This window comes from Melanerpes formicivorus, unplaced genomic scaffold (assembly GCF_026170545.1).
Source record: "Melanerpes formicivorus ecotype bairdi unplaced genomic scaffold, bMelFor1.0.p_v2 SCAF_31, whole genome shotgun sequence".
Classification (NCBI taxonomy): Eukaryota; Metazoa; Chordata; class Aves; order Piciformes; family Picidae; genus Melanerpes; species Melanerpes formicivorus.
In genome coordinates, this window is record NW_027142383.1 from 8,459,093 (window position 1) to 8,480,050 (window position 20,958).

At 45.7% G+C, this 20,958-nt stretch overlaps 2 protein-coding genes across 2 annotated transcripts in view; both read left to right on the plus strand.

Annotated features, from left to right (window-relative positions):
• LOC137449645 (nucleolar protein 10-like) overlaps window positions 1-3,642 on the plus strand; it is a 51,944-nt gene extending 48,302 nt beyond the window's left edge. The window contains 2 exon segments of the mRNA XM_068155362.1: window positions 3,312-3,351; window positions 3,635-3,642. Of these exon segments, the coding sequence (XP_068011463.1) occupies window positions 3,312-3,351; window positions 3,635-3,642 (48 nt within the window).
• Window positions 3,643-4,224: 582 nt separating this feature from the next.
• LOC137449621 (nucleolar protein 10-like) lies at window positions 4,225-20,524 on the plus strand. The gene is made up of 5 exons (XM_068155315.1): window positions 4,225-4,311; window positions 7,712-7,885; window positions 8,122-8,369; window positions 15,391-15,493; window positions 16,895-20,524. Exons 1-5 carry the CDS (start codon window positions 4,240-4,242, stop codon window positions 17,012-17,014), a joined length of 717 nt encoding a protein of 238 aa, XP_068011416.1. The 5' UTR covers window positions 4,225-4,239; the 3' UTR covers window positions 17,015-20,524.
• Window positions 20,525-20,958: the final 434 nt, after the last annotated feature.

Consider the following 20,958-nt stretch of genomic DNA (forward strand, 5'->3'; position numbering starts at 1 on the left):
GACTTTACCTGTCAAACTGAAGTAATTTGCTCTCCTTGTGAATACAATTAACTACATTTTATAAAACAGTCAAAATGGCTTGCTCTTATGCGATAGGAATATCTTCCTGACAGTGAAAATAATCCAGTTTTATCCTAAATGAAGTTTAAAGGGGAAAAAGAAAAACAAGCTGATGTTTAATATCTAGTGGGAGGTGTAGTGGGTTGAGAGAGAAGACCCAGCTATCTCTCCCCCACAAAGAAGAAAAAAAAACAACACAGCTCAGTCGGAGAAAGCGGACGGAATGCTATATTTTACAAGCAATGTGGAAAGGCAGGTTAGATATACACAATATATACAGTATTTACAATATATGTACAGAAATATACAGCAAGGAAAAAAAAGAATACAGGAACGAAATTCCCTCCTCCGGACAGAAGAGGGTTTTCCCCCTGTACCCCCCTCTCTCCCCCTACCTCCCTTTTTGCCCAAAGAGGGTTAGAGAGAGAGAAAAAGGTAGTTATTAAGAAAGAAGAAATTTAGTATGCCTATTAGTGCAGGATTAGTGCTTATCTTTATCCAAGGTCAGAACTCCGGCTGCTCAGAAGCAGACAGGCTGGAAAAGCAGGACAGAGAGAAACTTAGAAAAATTCCAACTGAATTCAAAACTTAAAACTGCATTCTACCAATGAAATTCGTTTAGAATACCTGATTGTTTTTGTTATTATTCCAAAACATTCAGCCAGAGTGTCCCAGCACTGTCCCTTTCTTAAAGGCACAGCCTCAAACAGTCACAGTCCACCCCTTCTAAACAATTTCATTGGCTGTTCGTACTGTCCATCCTATTCAAAACAATATTTACAGTTTGTAAGTAAAATCTATAGTCCATTCTGCCTATGCTCAGATGTAGATGATTCAAAAGTCCAAGAAAATCAGGAAATGAGAAAAATGGAAAACAGTTTGTCTCTTTGCAGATGAAGCGAAGAAAAGGGAAACAGGGATTCTCAGGGTCTCTTAGTTGACTCAGGGCTCTCAGGGTTCTCAGGGTTCATGCACCGTAGATTTCCTCGCGGACCCTTCCTTTGGACGCGATATAGCTGTACAACAGTCTGAAATTAAACTCTTTCAGCTAAAGTTAAGTTTCTTTGTGGAATACACTGAATTTCACCATTCTCTTGCATTACCCAATAAGTGTGACCCGGACCTTCAGCTGAAACCACCCCTCGGACAGGTTTAGCCTCTCCTGAGGGTGAAAACACCCAAACAGTTTTACCTAACAGATTCTTTTCTCTAACAACAGGAACTCTATCACCTTCTACTTTCCGTAGCAGATCTGAATGTGCAGGTCCAGCTCGGTTCACTGAACCTCTACTATTTACTAGCCAGGTTGCTTGTGCTAAATGTTTTTCCCAGTTTTTCAAAGATCCACCCCCCATGGCTTTAAGAGTGGTCTTCAACAAACCGTTGTAGAGTTCAATCTTCCCTGAAGCTGGTGCATAGTAGGGAATATGGAATATCCACTCAATACTGTGCTCTTTTACCCAGCTCTTTACAAGGTTGTTCTTCAAATGAGTTCCGTTGTCTGACTCAATCCTCTCGAGTTCCGTGTCTCCACAGGATTTGTCTCTCCAGACCGAGAATGGTGTTGCGTGCAGTTGCATGCGGAACTGGATAAGTTTCCAACCATCCAGTGTTTGCCTCTACCATAGTAAGCATGTACTGCTTACCAGAACGAGAACGTGGTAGAGTGATGTAGTCAATCTGCCAGGGTTCACCGTACTTGGACCATCTGTCACCATACCACAAGGGCTTAAGTCGTTTTGCCTGCTTAATAGCAGCACAAATGTCGCAGTCATGGATGACTTGTGTGATAGCATCCATGGAAATGTCTATGGATCTGTCACAAGCCCATTGGTATGTTGCATCTCTGCCTTGATGTCCTGACGAATCATGAGCCCACCGAGCTAAGAATATCTCACCTCGGTGTTTCCAGTCGAGATCAAGATTAGAGTCCATGTCTACTTGAGAAACTCTTGCAGCTAGATCTGCCTGATGGTTGTGTTGTGTTCCTCAGTAGCTTTGCTCTTAGGAAGGTGAGCATCAATGTGTCTCACTTTCACTGGAATTCTCTCGATTCGATCAGCAATGTCCTGCCATAGGTTGGCTGCCCAAATGGGTTTTCCTTTCCTCTGCCAACCATTCTTTTTCCAGTTCTTTAGCCAACCCCATAGAGCATTGGCTACCATCCATGAGTCGGTGTAGAGATAAAGCTTTGGCCATCTCTCACGTTCAGCTACGTCGAGAGCTAGCTGGACAGCTTTTACCTCTGCGAACTGACTGGATTCTCCTTCTCCATCCTTCGCCTCTGCAACTTGGCGTGTTGGACTCCACACTGCAGACTTCCACCTTCGCTTGTTTCCAACAAGACGACAGGAACCGTCTGTGAACAAAGCATATTTCTTTTCATCATCAGAAAGGTCATTGTAAGGAGGAGCTTCCTCAGCACGCATTACTTTCTCCTCTGGAGGTTTAGCACAGTTGGTACCTTCAGGCCCACTTGAGATCACCTCCGCCAGACCAGGTCTTTCAAGATTTCCCATTTGAGCTCTCTGTGTTATCAGAGCCATGTAGACGACGGAGATAGGAATCAATACGGCTGACCAATATGATCGAGTATTGTTCCTTTATTGTTCCAGTGTTGCAGGCCGATGGTGCAGGCCTGAGGTGCAGGCCTATGGAGCAGGCCTGTAGTGCAAGTATAGCACTGTAAAGTGTAGAAGAAACAGGAGGCAGGAAAGGCAGAAGTGCGTAGCAAGGCAACTGCTACAACTTATATAAACTTGGAATGCCCTGTTGGCATAGCTCCATTGGTTCTCTATGAGTGACCACACATTGCACTATTGCAGATTATTGGTCCAACTACTAATGACACAACGAGGTTGTTGATGCGGGTGCATGTCCTGTTGTCCCAAGATAACTGTCCATGTTTATAGCTACCAGTGTCTTGTTTTAGTTACATGCTGCAGGCACAGCACTGTTTTGCTCCACTGCTAGATGACTCTTCATTTATGCTGAGCATGGCCTACCACCATGTCAGGCTCTAGGCCTGCACTGCCGGATTGCTCACACTGCTCGTCGCTGGCATTGCCACAGAGCCATCCACTTGGACCAGGTTGAGTCTGTGGCATCATGTGGTGTGGAACATTTGCCTTTGAACATCCAATTCAAGACTGGTAATCTGGGAGCTAAGGGATTTTGTGATTCAGTTCCAATCACTTCAGAAGCTGCTTTTACTCCTTCATAGGCAGCTAGAATCTCTTTCTCTGTTGCAGTATAATTTGCCTCTGAACCTCTGTAACCTCGACTCCAGAAACCAAGAGGTCATCCACGCGTCTCACCTGGAGCTTTTTGCCACAAGCACCACGTTGGACCATTGTCACTTGCAGCCGTGTACAAAATGTTCTTAATGTCTGGACCATCTCGGACAGGTCCCAGACCCATTGCTTGAATTACCTCTTGCTTTATCTTGTCGAAGGCTGCTTGTTGTTCAGGTCCCCAGTGGAAATTGTTTCTCTTTCGAGTCACATCATACAGAGGTTTCACAATCTGACCGTATCCAGGAATGTGCAGTCTCCTAAATCCCACTATGCCCAAGAAACGTAAGGTCTCCTGCTTGTTCATGGGATTTGCCATGGTAGAGACTCTGTTTACCACATCCACTGGAACGTGTCGGCGTCCATCCTGCCACCGGATTCCCAGAAACTGAATTTCTGTGGTAGGTCCTTTCACCTTGTCTCGCTTGATGGCAAAACCTGCATCCAGAAGAATGTCAATGATTTTGTTACCTTTCTCGAAGACTTCCTCAGCAGTTTTACCCCAGACGATGATATCATCGATGAACTGGATGTGTTCTGGAGCACCACCTTTCTCCAGAGCATCGTGGATCACTGCATGACAGATGCTTGAGCTGTGGATCCAGCCCATTGACAATCTGTTGAAAGTGTACTGGATTCCTCTCCAGGTGAAAGCAAACTGAGGCCTGCATTCCTCTGCTATGGGAATAGAGAAAAATGCATTAGCAATGTCTATGGTAGCATACCATTTGGCCTCTTTGGATTCCAGCTCATACTGGAGTTCCATCATGTCTGGTACTGCTGCACTCATAGGTGGTGTTACTTTATTGAGGGCTCGGCAGTCTACTGTCAGATGCCAGTCTCCATTCTTCTTTCGCACAGGGCACACTGGACTGTTGAACGGTGAATGAGTTTTGCTGACGACTTTCTGACTCTCCAACTGACGAATCAGATTCTGAATGGGCAACAAAGAGTCACGGTTGGTTCTGTATTGTCTGTGATGTACAGTCTGAGAAGCAACCGGCAATTTAATGTCCTGTATCTTATGTTGTCCCACAACTGCAGATTCATCAGAAAGCTCAGGTCTAGCAGACAGCTTCAATTTTTGTCCATCAATTTCTGCAGTAGCTACTCCAAAAGCCAATTTGTAACCTCTAGGGGCTTTGAAATGCCCTTCTCTCAGAAAATCAATTCCCAAAATACAAGGTGCGTCAGGTCCGGTCACAACTGTTTGCTTCCTCCATTGTTTAATAGTTAAACTTATATTAACCTCTACCTTACTTATCTCTTGAGATCCACCAGTGACTCCCAGAATAGTTACAGACTCTGATCCCTGATAATTTGATGGTATTATGGTGCACTGAGCTCCTGTGTCAACCAAGGCCCTGTACTTCCGAAATTGTGAAGTGCCAGGCCACTGGATGTACACATCCCAATAGATTCTATTATCTCTGTTATCCCTGTCCTCCCCCTGGCGGGAGGCAGGGCAGCCCTAGTTATGGGGAACATGCCCACATGTGCATTGAGCACAGTGTGCAGTGATATAACTGGAGCCACTGTTGGAGCTACTAGAGTTGCTCTGGGGAACTGTGGAAGCAACAGCTACCCTTCTGGTATTGCTACCTCGGGTTCTGCCACTTTGCAATTCCCTCAGTCTCCTGAAAAGATTAGAAGTTGGTTGGCCATCCCAGCGGTTCATGTTCTCACCAAACTGATCACGCAGAGTTATCCAAATAGTTCTACTTGATTGCCTTGGTGGTCTGTTTTGATTTGATCTGTTTTGGAATGGCCTCCTTGGGGGACGTCTGTTCCTCACAGATGAAACTTGTATCCACCTGGTGGAAGAATTGGAATTATCTCTTTGTGCCAGTTGGGATATGGTATTTTTTTAAATTCATCCTTCAGCTCTTTCATGCAATTCTCAATTTTTCCAGACAGAGTTTCAGTGGCTGAAACCAAAGAAACACGTGTCATGCTATCCTCCAATTGTCTCATTTGATCACTGAGTCGGCCAACTGTAGGAGGAGCTCCACCATAATTTCTTGACACAATTCTGCTTGCCAGAATGTTTGCATAATTAGAAGGAGGAAGCTTGATAAGCTTTTTAGCAAGACCAGTTCCTACAGGAATGTCATCAGGATTCAGAGTTTCATGTTCACCATAGAGTATCTCTCTAACATCAAATTCTCTCAAGCGCTTAATTCCCTCATCTATGGTAGTCCAGGGTTTAGGATTCCATGGAAGATCATCTCGGGAAGGGTATCTCAGGGCAACCACCCTTAAAAGGCGTATCCACAGATTAACCTTACCGAGAACCTTGCCTAAATGTCTGTCTATTCCATTATCCCTCGAGAGAGTTCCTAACTGAGCTGCCGACTTGTCTCCAACCATTAGAGCTGGAGCACCCGTATCATAACACCTACTAAGCCAAGCTAGAACTGGCTCCTTATCTGCTTTGGTGTAGTCTTTACAGACATTTCTAAGTTGTTTGCGAGGTGAAGAACATTCAGAAATATCATCTCCTTCCTCCTTTGCCCCTTCTCTCATATTTTCCGGAACTTCTTGTCCTAATAATCCTACTGTCACTCTCCTAAAGATTTCTTTAAGCTGAGAAGCACCACTGCTAGCTGCTGTCCTAGCTGCATCTCCATCCTGTGTTGATCTCCCTAACTCAGCTAGATCTTTAAAACAAACCTCCTCTTCCTCCTCAGCAGGATCTTTTCTGGCAGAAGGTCCTTCACCTGCATCTGCGTCTTGGTCCTCTCACCCATTAGCTCCTGGATCAGCTTTGCCTTTTCTATTTCTAGTCTTTAAAACTGCTATTTGCTTAATTGGAGCTGTGTTTGAATTTACAGCCACCTTAATAGAAGCTGACAGGTTGTGAGACAGATCAGCTGCTTTGGAAGGGGCTTCCAGTCCTGCTGTGAAGGAGGGCGGAAATGACTTTGCCTCGTTAATGGCAGCCAAAGCCAGGGGAGCCGCCATGTTAGGAGCTGCTGCCGCCCCTGGCTGCTTGCCAGAATCAGCAACAGAACCGTTCAAAGCAGCCTTTCCAATAGACTTTTTAGCTTTATCTTTAACTGACACAGATTCTCCACTCTCTTCATCACTGGACGTCTCTGGGGCTGAGCCAGTAATATGCCGCCTCTTCTTTGATCTATGCTTAATAATGAAGCAGGCCTTAGACACTTTTCTCTCCTGGCGCAAAGAATATAACAAATAGACATTAATTATCACTCGCAGTAGGATTACACACATCAAATAAATCACCTTTGGATCCCAGCCATCACTTAAAATTACTCTTTCACCTACTGGAATCTTAACCTCCCTTATCTCAATCGGCAGAGTGCTCGAAGTTATGTTTCCATATCTACTAAGCTGAAAAAACCCCAGACAGCGGTCATACAGAAGCTGGATTTTATACATAAACCATAAATAAATTCTCTGCATTAAATATTTACCCAGGTGATCTACAAGGAGGCCCAGACAATATTTGTAAATCAGAACCCCAAAAACTGAGGAGAACAGACGCTCTAAAATCTATAACACCTTCATGTTTGTTTGTCTGACTCGAGCAAGTAATAAATCAAGCTATTTCTGCCCCATGTTGGGCGCCAATTAAAAAATGTAGTGGGTTGAGAGAGAAGGCCTAGCTTTCCCTCCCCCACAAAGAGGAAAAAAAAAAACACAGGTAACTCAGTCGGAGAAAGCGGACGGAATGCTATATTTTACAAGCAATGTGGAAAGGCAGGTTAGATATACACAATATATACGGTATTTACAGTATATGTACAGAAATATACAGCAAAGAAAAAAAAAAATACAGGAATGAAATTCCCTCCTCTGCACAGATGAGGGTTCCCCCCCTGTACCCCCCTCTCTCCCCCTACCTCCTTTTTTTCCCAAAGAGGGTTAGAGCGAGAGAGAAAGGTAGTTATTAAGAAAGAAGAATTTTAGTATACCTATTAATGCAGGATTAGTGCTTATCTTTATCCAAGGTCAGAACTCCGGCTGCTCAGAAGCAGACAGGCTGGAAAAGCAGGACAGAGAGAAACTGAGAAAAATTCCAACTGAACTCAAAACTTGAAGTTGCACTCTACCAATCTACCAATGAAATTAGTTTAGAATATCTGATTGGTTTTGTTATTATTCCAAAACATTCAGCCAGAGTGTCCCAGCACTGTCCCTTTCTTAAAGGCACAGCCTCAAACAGTCACAGGAGGGGAGGGTGCTCCACAGGGGCTTGTTCTCAAAGAAATAGAGCATTCATAAAAGGCCTTCACAGGATGGGTTTGAGTTTGGTTTAATCAAAAAGATGTCACTTCACCAATGCCTGCTTTGGAATTTCACAATTAACTCATGCTTTGCTTCTTTTTCAGAACCTGCCCAGTCTTCTCAAAGATGATCGTTTTAAGGTCATGTTTGAGAACCCAGACTTCCAGGTGGATGAGCAGAGCGAAGAATTTAGGCTACTTAACCCCCTGGTTTCTAAAATAAGTGAGAAAAGAAAGAAGAAACTAAAGATCCTAGAGGAACTGGAAGCACAAGAGCAGGTAAAAATTTCACATTGGGATTAGAAAAAATTAATCCAGGAAAGCTGGAGGCAGTGCAAGGATGGCTGATCACCCACAGTAATTGAGTGTTTCTCTGTCTCTTGCTGCTTTTGTTCAGGTGTTGGTTCTCTTCAGCTGGAGGTGTGTAAAAATTGTCACGTACTCTAATTGCAGGAATGGTGTGAAAAGAAAATCAGTTCATGATTTCTTGCTTCATATACTATTTTTGTCTGCAGGAAGAGGAGGAAGAAGCAGACGGAAAAGCAAGTGATGCAGAAAGTTCTGAGAATTCAGATGATGAAAAAGGCTGGGTTGAAGAGGTCAGGAAACAGTGCAAGCTTCTGCACCAAGAAGAAAAAGTAAAGCGGAAGGAAAAGTTCAAGGAGGATCAGCAAACAGTATTGAAACCTCATTTTTTTGAGATTAAAGAACGAGAAGAATTTAGAAGCTTCAGAGACTCTGCCAAAAAACAGAAGTTAATGAAGTAAGACTAGTGCTTCTGCTTTAATATCTTGGTGGGGGGGACAATTCTGAAATGCTGCTCTGCAGTGCAGGCCAGTGGCACTTTGCTTTGGATCGCTTCCTAGTAAAGCCACATCTGGCAACTCAGGGATATTGTGTAAAGTGACACCTGTTGACAACTTCCTTTTGCAGGTAAACCAAAAGGATATTTGAAGTATGGCAGAGAGACAGCATAAAGGAGATGAGTGAGAGATTAATGTTCAGGGACAAATTTTGGAGATCCATTACTGGTGAAATGCTGCTCTCAACTGACAGTGGTCTCTGTGAGACTGATTATTTTTCTCCACCACTGTCAGTCTGAGGCTGACGGCCTGCATGTTGTTCCTCTGACCCCCTTGGAAGGTGCAGGATTTGCCACTGTTTTGGGGGTAGAATCAAGGTATTTTTTATTGGCAGAAGCTGTTGTAACACTGTGCTGCCCTTGTATTGCCACAGCTGACGAGTCCTAGAGGTTTTTGGTGGTGTTCTGGTTTTTGGTTCTTTTGTCTTGGAAAAAACTCAAACAAAAAAAAAATCTTTCAGAGTTCGAATGTCATTAAATTGATGATCAGCTGAAATAATTTCACAGTATCACAGTATCACTTAGGTTGGAAAGGACCTCGAGGATCATCGAGTCCAACCTATCAACACAGACCCCATGACTAGACCATGGCACCAAGTGCCACGTCCAATCTCCCCTTGAATGCCTCCAGGGTCGATGACTCAACCACCTCCCTGGGCAACCGGTTCCAATGCCGAATGACTCGCTCGGTGAAGAACTTCCTCCTCACCTCGAGTCTAAACCTCCCCTGGCGCAGCTTGAGACTGTGTCCCCTTGTTCCGGTGCTGGTTGCCTGGGAGAAGAGGCCAACCCCCTCCTGGCTACAACCACCTTTCAGGTAGTTGTAGAGGGCAATGAGGTCACCCCTGAGCCTCCTCTTCTCCAGGCTAAACAATCCCAGCTCCCTCAGCCTCTCCTCATAGGGCTGGTGTTCAAGGCCTCTCACCAGCCTTGTTGCCCTTCTCTGGACACACTCAAGTGTTTCAATGTCCTTCTTAAACTGAGGAGCCCAGAACTGGACACAGTACTCAAGGTGCGGCCTAACCAGAGCAGAGTACAGGGGCACTATGACCTCCCTGCTCCTGCTGGCCACACTATTCCTAATGCAGGCCAGTATGCTATTGGCCCTCCTGGCCACCTGGGCACACTGCTGGCTCGTATTCAGGTGGCTGTCGATCAGCACACCCAGGTCCCTCTCTGTTTGGGAGCTCTCCAGCCACTCCGACCCCAGCCTATAGCTCTGCATGGGATTGCCGTAGCCAAAGTGCAGCACTCAGCACTTGGACTTGTTGAAAGCCATCCCATTGGACTCTGCCCATCTGTCCAGTCGGTCGAGGTCCCTCTGCAGAGCCTTTCTACCCTCTAACTGACTAACATCTGCCCCTAACTTTGTGTCATCTGCAAACTTGCTGATGACTGACTCTACCCCTTCATCCAGATCATCAACGAATATGTTGAAGAGGACAGGGCCCAGCACTGATCCCTGGGGGACCCCACTGGTGACTGGCCTCCAGCTGGATGTGGCACCATTCACGACCACTCTCTGGGCCCGGCCCTCCAGCCAGTTCCTAACCCAGCACAGAGTGTAATGGTCCAATCCACGGGCTGACAGCTTAGTCAGCAGTTTGCTGTGGGGGACGGTGTCAAAGGCCTTGCTGAAGTCTAGGTAGACCACATCTACAGGCCTCCCCACATCCACCAGGCGGGTCACCTGATCATAGAAAGAGATCAGGTTGGAGAGGCAGGATCTGCCCTTCCTGAATCCATGTTGGCTGGACCTGAGCCCTTGGCCATCCTTCAGGTGCGCAGTTATTGCCGCCAGGATAATCTGCTCCATCACTTTCCCTGGCACTGAGGTCAGGCTGACCGGCCTGTAGTTTCCAGGTTCCTCCATCCGACCCTTCTTGTGGATGGGGACCACGTTGGCCAGTTTCCAGTCATCTGGGACCTCACCGGTGAGCCAGGACTGGAGGAAAATGATGGAGAGTGGCCTAGCTAGCACATCCGCCAGCTCTCTCAGCACCCTAGGATGGATCCCACTTTTGTCTAATCAGTTGAATCTGTCATCAGTGATCCCATTTGTGCTCAGACAAGCACTGCTCTTCCTGTGGAGTGGCTACGTTTTCAGAAGAAGTTTAATAGCTGCTATCTGTTCCCTATAATGCATGGCTAATGAAATCTTCTGTGTCATGGTTATTCAGTGCCATGAGTTGACTTGTGTGGTTAGTAAGCATTTGTCCACTGTAGAATTTCATGAAGCAAATACATATGTTCTCTGCTGGCCTTATTCAGTGATTAGTAGTCAGCATAAAAATAATTAATTCAATTAATGTACTGAAAATTTGAGAGACTGTAGTGGCATGTACAATCTGGTGAGGCTGGCACATTTGTCTCCGATTTGATTTATCCAAGCTATGGAATAATGGTCTGTGACCAATGTAATTAAGTGCCTTAATACCTTCACTATGCATTTAATGGTTAGGTGTTCTTTTTTTCTCTAATCGTATAATGTTCTACCTGAGGAAATAGTTTATGACTTATATAAAACTGGGTGTTTCTTTTGACATGTTCCTGACTCAGCACAGCTCCCAGCCCAGCTTCTAAAGCAGTCATACATACTATAAACTTCTTCACAGACAACAGTCTATGCAGTTCTTTGCACAGGAAAGCTGCAGAATTTATTTGTGGTTGTAAAAAAAGCCTTGACTCAAGGCTGTCTGCATTTCATTTCCCCTGTTTGCACTCAGGCTTAAACACAAAACATGCAAAACGTTGCTTTGTTTACTCACTACATTAGTTCCTTGCTTAGTAATTTGAAAGGCATCCATAAAAGAAAAGAGGCTTTTTGGCATGCTGAAAGCTCTTTTGGGTTTCATGTTGTCAAAATTAGCGTATGTCAAAGTGAAAAACTGCAGCAGCGTGACAGGCAATGGATAGGTCTTCAGAGGTGGCCCAAGAAAGTCAGCGACAGCATAGCTGACATTCCTAGGTATTGCTAAAGCAAAACATCAGGAAAAGTCCTGAAAAACTCTTCTCTATAATGAGAGCAGAAATGCCTGGGCTGTTTTGGGGGAGTTGTGTTTTTCACTCTAGGGCAGGGGAGGTTGCTTTTAATAATACTGTTTATGTATCCTTTGAATCAATTTGTTGAGGATTAAAAAGCAAGCCAGCCCCAAAGCACTCAGCTATTGTTTGTGTATCAGTGTGTGGAATTCACTCTCACACTTTCAGATAAACAGAGCCATACCTGCAGCTGCTCAGTCAAGTTGCCACCATGCTGCATTTTCCTAACCTCTCCACTGGAATTTTTCTCCTGACTGAAGCAGTACCTAGGCAGTCATTCTAAATAATCACTGGGTAGAAGCCATATTTCTCCAGTTCACTTTCAAAGGGGAAAGAAGTGGGACCTCACTTGATGGTAGCAATCCCACCACCATGTCAGTGACTGATCTGCTGCCATAGTTGGCTCTGAGGCTTAGCTTTGTCTTCTTGATGCGCACAGATGGAGCAAGTTCTTACATGCGCATGAGAAATATACTACAGGGAGAAATACAATCAAAGTACCTAGTCATGAGAAATAAAGTGATTCTTCACAGTGATTTTTCATTGTTACATAAAACGGCTCATTAGCCAAAATTCAGCGGGCTCCAGAGCCTTCGTGCTTAGGCCACAGTCTGTGAGCCCTTCATCCGTAGTAAATGCCATCCGTGTTTGCAGCTAGTCTGCATTTTCGTGGTGCCTCATTCATCACTTTAGAACTTGTGTAAAAAGTATTCTTAGTCCTCCCCAGAGGGATCCCATAAGGCACTAACATCATCACCTCAAAGCTGCAGGAACTAACTGTGTTTGCAGGCAGGCAGATGTTTTCTCTGTGCGTGTACCAGGTGTGCTGTGGTCTCGGGTGGCACTGCCTGCTTGTAGGACCTGTACTGTGGAAGGAGCACAGGCCCTGCTGGGACTCGCAGGTGGCTGGGGGAAGCTGGCTGGAGCCAGCCCCATCCCTGCCTGCCTCACCCCTATGCTGCAGGCTGTCTTGGAACAAGGTGCATTTCCACTCCTCAGCTATTCCAGTTTACTGCCCAGTTTAACTGCAGTCAGCAAGGGGGACATGAACCCAGGCTGTGCCCATGCCCTGCCTGTAGTGGAGGGGAGCTGGGAGCAGGGTCAGCTTGGGCCACAGCTGCTGCCTGCTCTCCATAGGCATGCTGCAGCTCAGTGCCCAAGGCAGAGGCTTTACCCCTGCTTACTTGCACAAACTAGCTGATTAGTACCTGGTGCCTGAGGTCCTCTCGGGGGTCAGGCTCTGTCTCTGTGATCACTTTGCACTGCTCTTTTGTTTAGAACACTCTATGTCAGACTATTGAGAACGCAGTGTCTAAGCAGCCATTCCCACGTGCCGGAAGGCAAGCCGGCGGGGAAGGCGACCAGCCTGGATGAGCAAGCAGCTCCTGGAGGATTTAAGGGGGAAGAGGAGGCTGTATCACCTTTGGAAGGAGGGGAAGGCTTCTCGAGGTATGTTCAAGGAAGCTGTTAGATTATGTAGGAATAAAATTAGGGAGGCTAAGGCCCAGCTGGAACTGAAGCTGGCCACCTCAAAGATAATAAAAAGCATTTTTATAAATATATTAACAATAAGAAGAGGGGCAGGAAGAACCTGCACTCCCTAGTGGACCTGGAGGGGAACGCGGTGACTGAGGATGAGGAGAAAGCTGAGGTCCTGAACGCCTTCTTTGCCTCAATTTTTAACAGCAAGGCAGGAGGAGTTCAGGACGAGTGGCCTCCAGAGCTGGGCAATGGGGTCGGGGAGCAGTGTAATACCCTGGAAATCCATGAGGAGTTAGTTCGGGACCTGCTGAGCCACTTGGATATTCACAAGTCCATGGGACCGGATGGGATCCATCCTAGGGTGCTGAGAGAGTTGGCAGATGTGCTAGCTAGGCCACTCTCCATCATTTTCCTCCAGTCCTGGCTCACCGGTGAGGTCCCAGATGACTGGAAACTGGCCAACGTGGTCCCCATCCACAAGAAGGGTCGGATGGAGGAACTTGGAAACTACAGGCCGGTCAGCCTGACCTCAGTGCCAGGGAAAGTGATGGAGCAGATTATCCTGGCGGCAATAACTGCGCACCTGAAGGATGGCCAAGGGCTTAGGTCCAGCCAACATGGATTTAGGAAGGGCAGATCCTGCCTCTCCAACCTGATCTCTTTCTATGATCAGGTGACCCGTCTGGTGGATGTGGGGAGGCCGGTGGATGTGGGGAGGCCGGTGGATGTGGTCTACCTAGACTTCAGCAAGGCCTTTGACACCGTCCCCCACAGCAAACTGCTGACTAAGCTGTCAGCCTGTGGATTGGACCATTACACTCTGTGCTGGGTTAGGAACTGGCTGGAGGGCCGGGCCCAGAGAGTGGTAGTGAACGGTGCCACATCCAGCTGGAGGCCAGTAACCAGTGGTGTCCCCCAGGGATCAGTGCTGGGCCCTGTGCTCTTCAACATATTCATTGATGATCTGGATGAAGGGGTCGAGTCAGTCATCAGCAAGTTTGCAGATGACACAAAGTTAGGGGCAGATGTTAGTCAGTTAGAGGGTAGAAAGGCTCTGCAGAGGGACCTCGACCGACTGGACAGATGGGCAGAGTCCAATGGGATGGCTTTCAACAAGTCCAAGTGCTGAGTGCTGCACTTTGGCTACGGCAATCCCATGCAGAGCTATAGGCTGGGGTCGGAGTGGCTGGAGAGCTCCCAAACAGAGAGGGACCTGGGTGTGCTGATCGACAGCCACCTGAATATGAGCCAGCAGTGTGCCCAGGTGGCCAGGAGGGCCAATAGCATCCTGGCCTGCATTAGGAATAGTGTGGCCAGCAGGAGCAGGGAGGTCATAGTGCCCCTGTACTCTGCTCTGGTTAGGCCGCACCTTGAGTACTGTGTCCAGTTCTGGGCTCCTCAGTTTAAGAAGGACATCGAAACACTTGAGCGTGTCCAGAGAAGGGCAACAAGGCTGGTGAGAGGCCTTGAACACAAGTCCTATGAGGAGAGGCTGAGGGAGCTGGGATTGTTTAGCCTGGAGAAGAGGAGGCTCAGGGGTGACCTCATTGCCCTCTACAACTACCTGAAGGGTGGTTGTAGCCAGGAGGGGGTTGGTCTCTTCTCCCAGGCAACCAGCACCAGAACGAGGGGACACAGTCTCAAGCTGTGCCAGGGGAGGTTCAGACTCGAGGTGAGGAGGAAGTTCTTCACCGAGCGAGTCATTCGGCATTGGAACGGGTTGCCCAGGGAGGTGGTTGAGTCATCGACCCTGGAGGCGTTCAAGGGGAGATTGGACGTGGCACTTGGTGCCATGGTCTAGTCATGGGGTCTGTGTTGATAGGTTGGACTCGATGATCCCCGAGGTCCTTTCCAACCTAAGTGATACTGTGATACTGTGATTCTGTGTTTGGACAAAGTAGTTTGTCACTATCAGAGTGGTGATTCATCTGGAGATGAATTCCCTCTGCTGGATAACGAAGATTATTTCCTTTCCTCAAAATGCTTCCCATTCAGAAGTGGTAAGATCTCAAGGACGTGGTACACATCTAGCATTAGTGTGTGCTGGGATTTTTGTTGTCTAGGTATCTGTTAACTGCAGCTGAATATTCCTGCCTTGTGGTGACATTTCATAGGGAACTGTCGCAATGGAGGGTGTGGCTTTTCTCAACTAGAGTCCTGCTGCTTTGTTAGCAGAAAAAAAGTGAACATTACAGAAATGTGGAGTGTTCCTACTGAAAGCCCTATCTGCAGGGAATGATTTTAACATCTTTTTTTATTTAGTGGATGCTTGCTTTTTTTTAGACTTAGTGCATTTCATGGTTTCAGAGAAAGGGAGATTGGTTTTGACTGCATTATCAGCCTTTATTATAGTAAAAAGATGGCAAGAATATGGACTAATCTTAATTATTCTCTGCAGGAAAACTCTTGGAGATCGTTTAAAGCTTGAAGAAAAGCTTGGCACACTCAATGTGTCTGATACTACAGTAGACAGCAAACAAGCAACATTCAAATTAAAGAAGGTGAGCTATATATATAATTTTTTTAAGATAATACACAGGTAACTTTAGGTTTTGCATGAAAGAACGGGAACTTTAAAACCGTCAAACAAATGTCCCTCTGTGTTTCTTTATAAGCTGCCAGCTCCTCTGCTGCTTGCTGAGAGAAGAGAGCCTCCAGTAGTGCTTTGTGTTTACAGCCTTCACTCAGGCAGCGCTCGTAAAGTCTTGTGTGCTGCTGGAGAATGCTGGTTTCCAGCTTCTAATAGTTTATTTGCAGACCTAGATTCAGAAGCTTGTGATCTTCCCTAACTTGTGTGTGAGGACTGATCAGATCTTGGTCTGCAGGCCCAAATGCAGTCAGGATGCTGTAGGGGAGAGGCTCTCTCACTTGGTAATGTGGCTAGATCTCTCTCAGTACGATAAAAACAGAGCTTCTGCCCACCTCTGTCACTGAACTCATGTAACACAGTCTCGAGAAAGAGCTCTGGTCCTGTTCCACTTCCCAAGTTCCATTTGAAGTGTGTAGCTGGCTGCTGCCTTTCAATGTATCCCAAAGGGTTTTGGTTTCCCATGCTCAGGGATTCTGTAGATCGCAGACAGGTGGTCCATTTGTGGCATGGGTATGGTTAAATGCTTGGGAGCATCTGCTGCTGCAGTAGAAAACTTAGGGACTTTCTGGTAGAAAGTTGCTTTAAAACTGAGGAAAGGACACACTATATAAGCTGAAAACTGGTACTAAATTGATTCTTGAGCTTGTAAGATGTGCTTCTGCTCAGACTGGCTTTCCTCAGGTAAGCTGCACATCTCTTCTGACCAGTGGTCAAATGTTCTCACCAGCAGGACTGCTGATGCAGGAATGGCCAAGTGGTCCTTTGACTGTCACATTGGGTATGCTCAAAAAATTAGAAAGAACTGCATTTATTAGATGATGCCTCCCTTACTTTTTTGACCTGATTGTCTGCTTGCAGATGTCCTTTTTCATCTCTTGTTGATTCCTGTACTGCTGGACTTTAAAAAGTGACTGTGGAATAAACCACAGACTGCTCTGTAGTGCTGTGTAGGATTACCAATGTGGGGATGGGGCAGACTGCTACAACTAAGCTGGAAGCATCTTGCAGCTTGTCAAATGGGCTTTGTGAGACTTCAAAAGCACGGTCTGGTTTACAGCAGCTTTACATTTAGCTCAAAGCTACAAAGCTGCTTGTGATTGGTAGTGAGCAATCCACTAGCACCTTTTGCTAACAGGTTTGTGAAAGCTTGAGAGCAGGGTGGAAGAAGACAGGTATGGCAGGGGTCCAGGATGCCATTGTTGGCTCTATCAGATATGCTGTATGGAGTTCTGACTTTATCTAGACATTGAGCAATGAGGTGATATGTAAGTTTACAAGAACCTGAGGCTATTTTTTTGTTCTAATATTCCAGTCGAAGCAGCATCAGAAACAACAGGAGGCTGAGAAGCAGCATCGGCAGGAGAGGAAGAGTCTGCGGCGCTCCGCCAGCCATCTCAGGAGCAAGTGTGGAAGGGGACGCCTGTTCCATTGATTTGTTCTTTTTGGTGCCTGGCTTTTGCCAGGAGCTCTTCATGTGGAAGAGAATCTTCTTCAAATTGGGACATAGTGCCAATGTATTTGTCTCTTCTGATTGACTGATGAACACAAACTAGACCCTACTGAGCTCAGTTAAATAATGAGAACTTTATGCCAGTAAAACTATTGGCCAAAGGACACTAGGAGTGTGCTGTGTCAGAATCCAGTGTGAGCTGCATTTGTGCAGGAGTCACCAGCACCTGGTTATTGTGTAAACCTCTGAATTTTTATGTAAGAATTTAGCTTTTCCACAAACTGCCTGTCTTTTTATTTACCTTCAGAGCGGTGGAGTTTTCCTTTCTGAAGTCTTTATTCATGAGTGCTTAGCTCAGGAGTAAGTTATTTCCTCTAAAACTTTATCTAGACAAGAGCACCATGGATTTTTCTTTTATGGTTCTTGAAGGATGACACACAATAGTGCTTTTCAAAAACTGACTGTTTTTATTTCCTTGGTTTGCCTTGGAAGCCAGGAGAAGTTGGGAATGCCTGATTTAGATTCCTCTAAGTCCCTCTATAAGGAAGCTCTCTTGCCACGGTGATGTACAAAGGGGAATCTCAGGAGGAGAGTCTTGCCAAGCTAAATTTTGAATCTTGCCTTCATTCGGAATCCTTAGGACCGGATTTAATGTTTTGGTGAGGCAGCTGTGGTTTAACATGTGTGTGTTCACAGAACAAGCATGTGAAGGCCATGCCCGAGGCTGCCTCTTGTTGGTTTAGTTAGATAATGCAGGTTCTAGTTGAAGCCACTTCAGTGCAAACCTTGGTTTCTCATAGGCTGCTGCTGTTGTTGTTAGTCATGTGCTTATATTTATTTTCTTCTCCCTGATTTAATTTTACCTGCTTTAATTCCTTCCTTCTGTTTTCAATTATATTCTGCACTTGGATTTTTCCTCTTTAAAATATAGTTTGTAGTCATCATCTCTCTGTCCTTGCATTCTGCTAAAGGATGTCTCTCAATAGCTGTGTTTTACCTCTAGCTGCCTAATTTCTGTGTTGTCTATAAGCTTCTTACGCTTCCAGTATAACTCAGAACTATCCATTGTTCCAGTGTCAATCCCACTTCTAGCCACTGAGAAAATGTCATGCATTTGTGGTTGTTTCAGGGTATGTCCCTCTCTTTTGAGTTGTCTTTTGCTTACATTCAAGCCTTTGAAATCCAAGTGCAGTGAGAAGTAAAAGTTTGTACTAGATTAACATCCTAGCCCTGGAACGCTGTGTTATCTCTTAGTGGTCCTCTCCAAGCACTCCAAGTGTGTTCTCTTTATGTATGTGGCCAAGCTGAACATGGAAGGATTTATGGTGGAAGCTTGCCACTGTTCTGGCTGATACAGGGAGAATTGAGAATTAGGTGGACAGAACTGGCACCTTGAGAGCAGACATTCAGAGGAGTTTGCTCCTTCTCATGGTAGACCTAAGTCCTGTTATGTTTGATCGAGAGCTGAGGTGCATTTATGGCTGGAGGCATCCTTCTTTCAGCAGAGATTTTTGTAGATTGTCAAGAGCAGTAAGAAGAATGTGATTTATTTGCAGCATAGCCATGAACTGGTGTCTCGGTCCAGAGAGGGAAAGAGACTCAGTTCTTTTGAATATTCCCCTGTTGTGAAATGAGAGGCACAAACAAAGCCAAAATATCAACAGCTAGACTATTTATTACATAAATAAAGTGGATGGATCAGAAGGGGAGAGAGAGAAAATAGAGAGGAGAGAGAGAGAAGAGGAAAGGAATTATATTACCACACCCCTCACCCCCCCAAGACAGTTTGAGTCTGTGGAGGAAAGGTGCTGCAGGAAATATTGGGTCTGTAGAGAAAGGGTGCTGAGGCTTTGGCTGTAGAAGAGAGGTGGCCCTCTGGGCGGCCTCTTCAGCTCCATGAGTTGCAGCAGGCGGATCTTAGGACATGGAGAGAGGGTTCAGTCTGCTTCTTCCAGGCTCCATGGCTTCTTTTCTTCAGAGCAGCATTGTCCCGGCTTTTCCTTCTCTCATGCTTTCCTTCTCAGCAGCATTGTCCTTCTCCTGTGTTTTTCTTCATCTCTGTTTTTTGGTTCTCTGTTTTTTTTTCTTCTGAGACAGTAGTTGCTACTGAAGGTGGCCTCGGTTGTTGATTTTCTTTGTTGAGTCGCATCAGGAGAGACAAACTTTAGTCTCACAACTGGGTTTGAAATGGTGAACTTTCAGAAGAAATACCCATTTTAGGCTGTTTTGGACTCTTGTGACTGACACTGATTTGGGTCAGTGTATGCTTTGATCTTTGTGCACTTCCGTGTACCTTGTTGTGATAATACTGACCGTGTATTTAGGCTGGAGCCTGTGTGGTTAGAGGAATCAGTATTGAACCACCACTGCCCTGCTCAGAAGCTGAGCCACTGCTTGGATCCTTTTCGATATTTAAGGTTCATGCTGTGAGGTAAGAGTGGTCAGATGTTGTGGCCTCGTGGCAACTGCTTGTTTCACGTGTGTGAGAATTTAGTGGTGAGGATCAGTTTAAAAATCCCTGTAATTAAACTTACAGATAAGGGTTAAATGTGAGTAAAATGCTAGCAAGATACAGAAAAGACCAAGATCTGAGGCACAGCCTATACTTAATACTTTCTTACTCCACATTAGTTTACTTCAGACAGCCTACTAGTCACTGAGCAAACAGCCAAGTGTGTCTGTGCCACTTGCTTTCTAAAGTGCTGTTCCCAAGCCAAGCAGCATGCTGTGCTCCTGTGGCTAGTGTAATTGTCTGAAATGGAGAACATCCACCAGTTTGTACAAAGCAAGGGAAAGGTTTTCTGTACCACACTGCTGGGATTTACTAGCTGAACAAAATAGTGCAATGTGATAGCAAATATTGCCCTGAGTAGCAGGGGAAGTGTGTCCACATTTTTATACTGCAATTTGTCTGTGTATGGAGCTTAAAGCAGATGTGGCTTGAGACTGCCAGCTTCAGGAGGAGTTGAAGGAGGTGTAGCAGTTATTTTTCAAATGAGTTGTTGATGTCTTGCACTGGCCTTTTGTGTTCCACATGCTTCTGTGGGGGGAGTGAGTGATGGGCTTGAACTCTAGGGAGGAAGGGCCAGCTTGCAGATGCAGGACAATGAAGCAGTACAAATCTTACCAGGGAAGGCTGTGCAATGTCTGATTAACATCTGCAGAAACCCCACAGGTGTAGTGGAGTCTGCCTTGAGGAGAAATGGATTAGTGCACTTTAGAGGACCTCTCCGGTCTGATGAGTTTTGTTTATGGTTGTAAGGAAGAGGCATGCAGCATTAATTGGCTGAAGGCACTTTCCTGCTCTGTGCCATCCTTCAGCTGAGTCACTCACTAGTTGGTTTTTTTTTTTTAATCTCTTTCATAAAGATTAAATACTTTTTTTGCTTGCTTCCATAGCTAATATATTTTGTCTGATCTTGGGAAGTATGGGGTTTTTAAGCTGAGTGGAAGCACATAAATCTATTAATAAACTTCAGTTCTTGATTGTTATCTCTGTTTCAAAGCCTGTTTTACTCAACAAGTAACTTTGAACATAAAGATGTAGTCTTTTTCTAGAACCAAAGTGAACAATTTATAGTACAGCCTGCAGAAAATAGTAGGTTGTGACAGAGATTGTAGTTCACACAGAGGAAAAAAAAAATTCCTGCCTTTTAAAGACTCTGTAGATGGATAACTAACCTTGAGACACAGCTCATAAGCCATTCTGTCCTTAAAACTGATTGACTGCTTTCCACACTCATAGATTTGAGGAGTGGGTTGGGTTGGAAGGGACCTTAAAGCTCAGCCAGCTCCACCCCCCTGCCATGGGCAGGGACACCTCCCACCAGCCCAGGCTGCTCAAGGCCTCATCCAGCCTGGTCTTGAACCCCTCCAGGGAGGGGACATCCACAGCCTCCCTGGGCAGCCTGTGCCAGTGTCTCCCC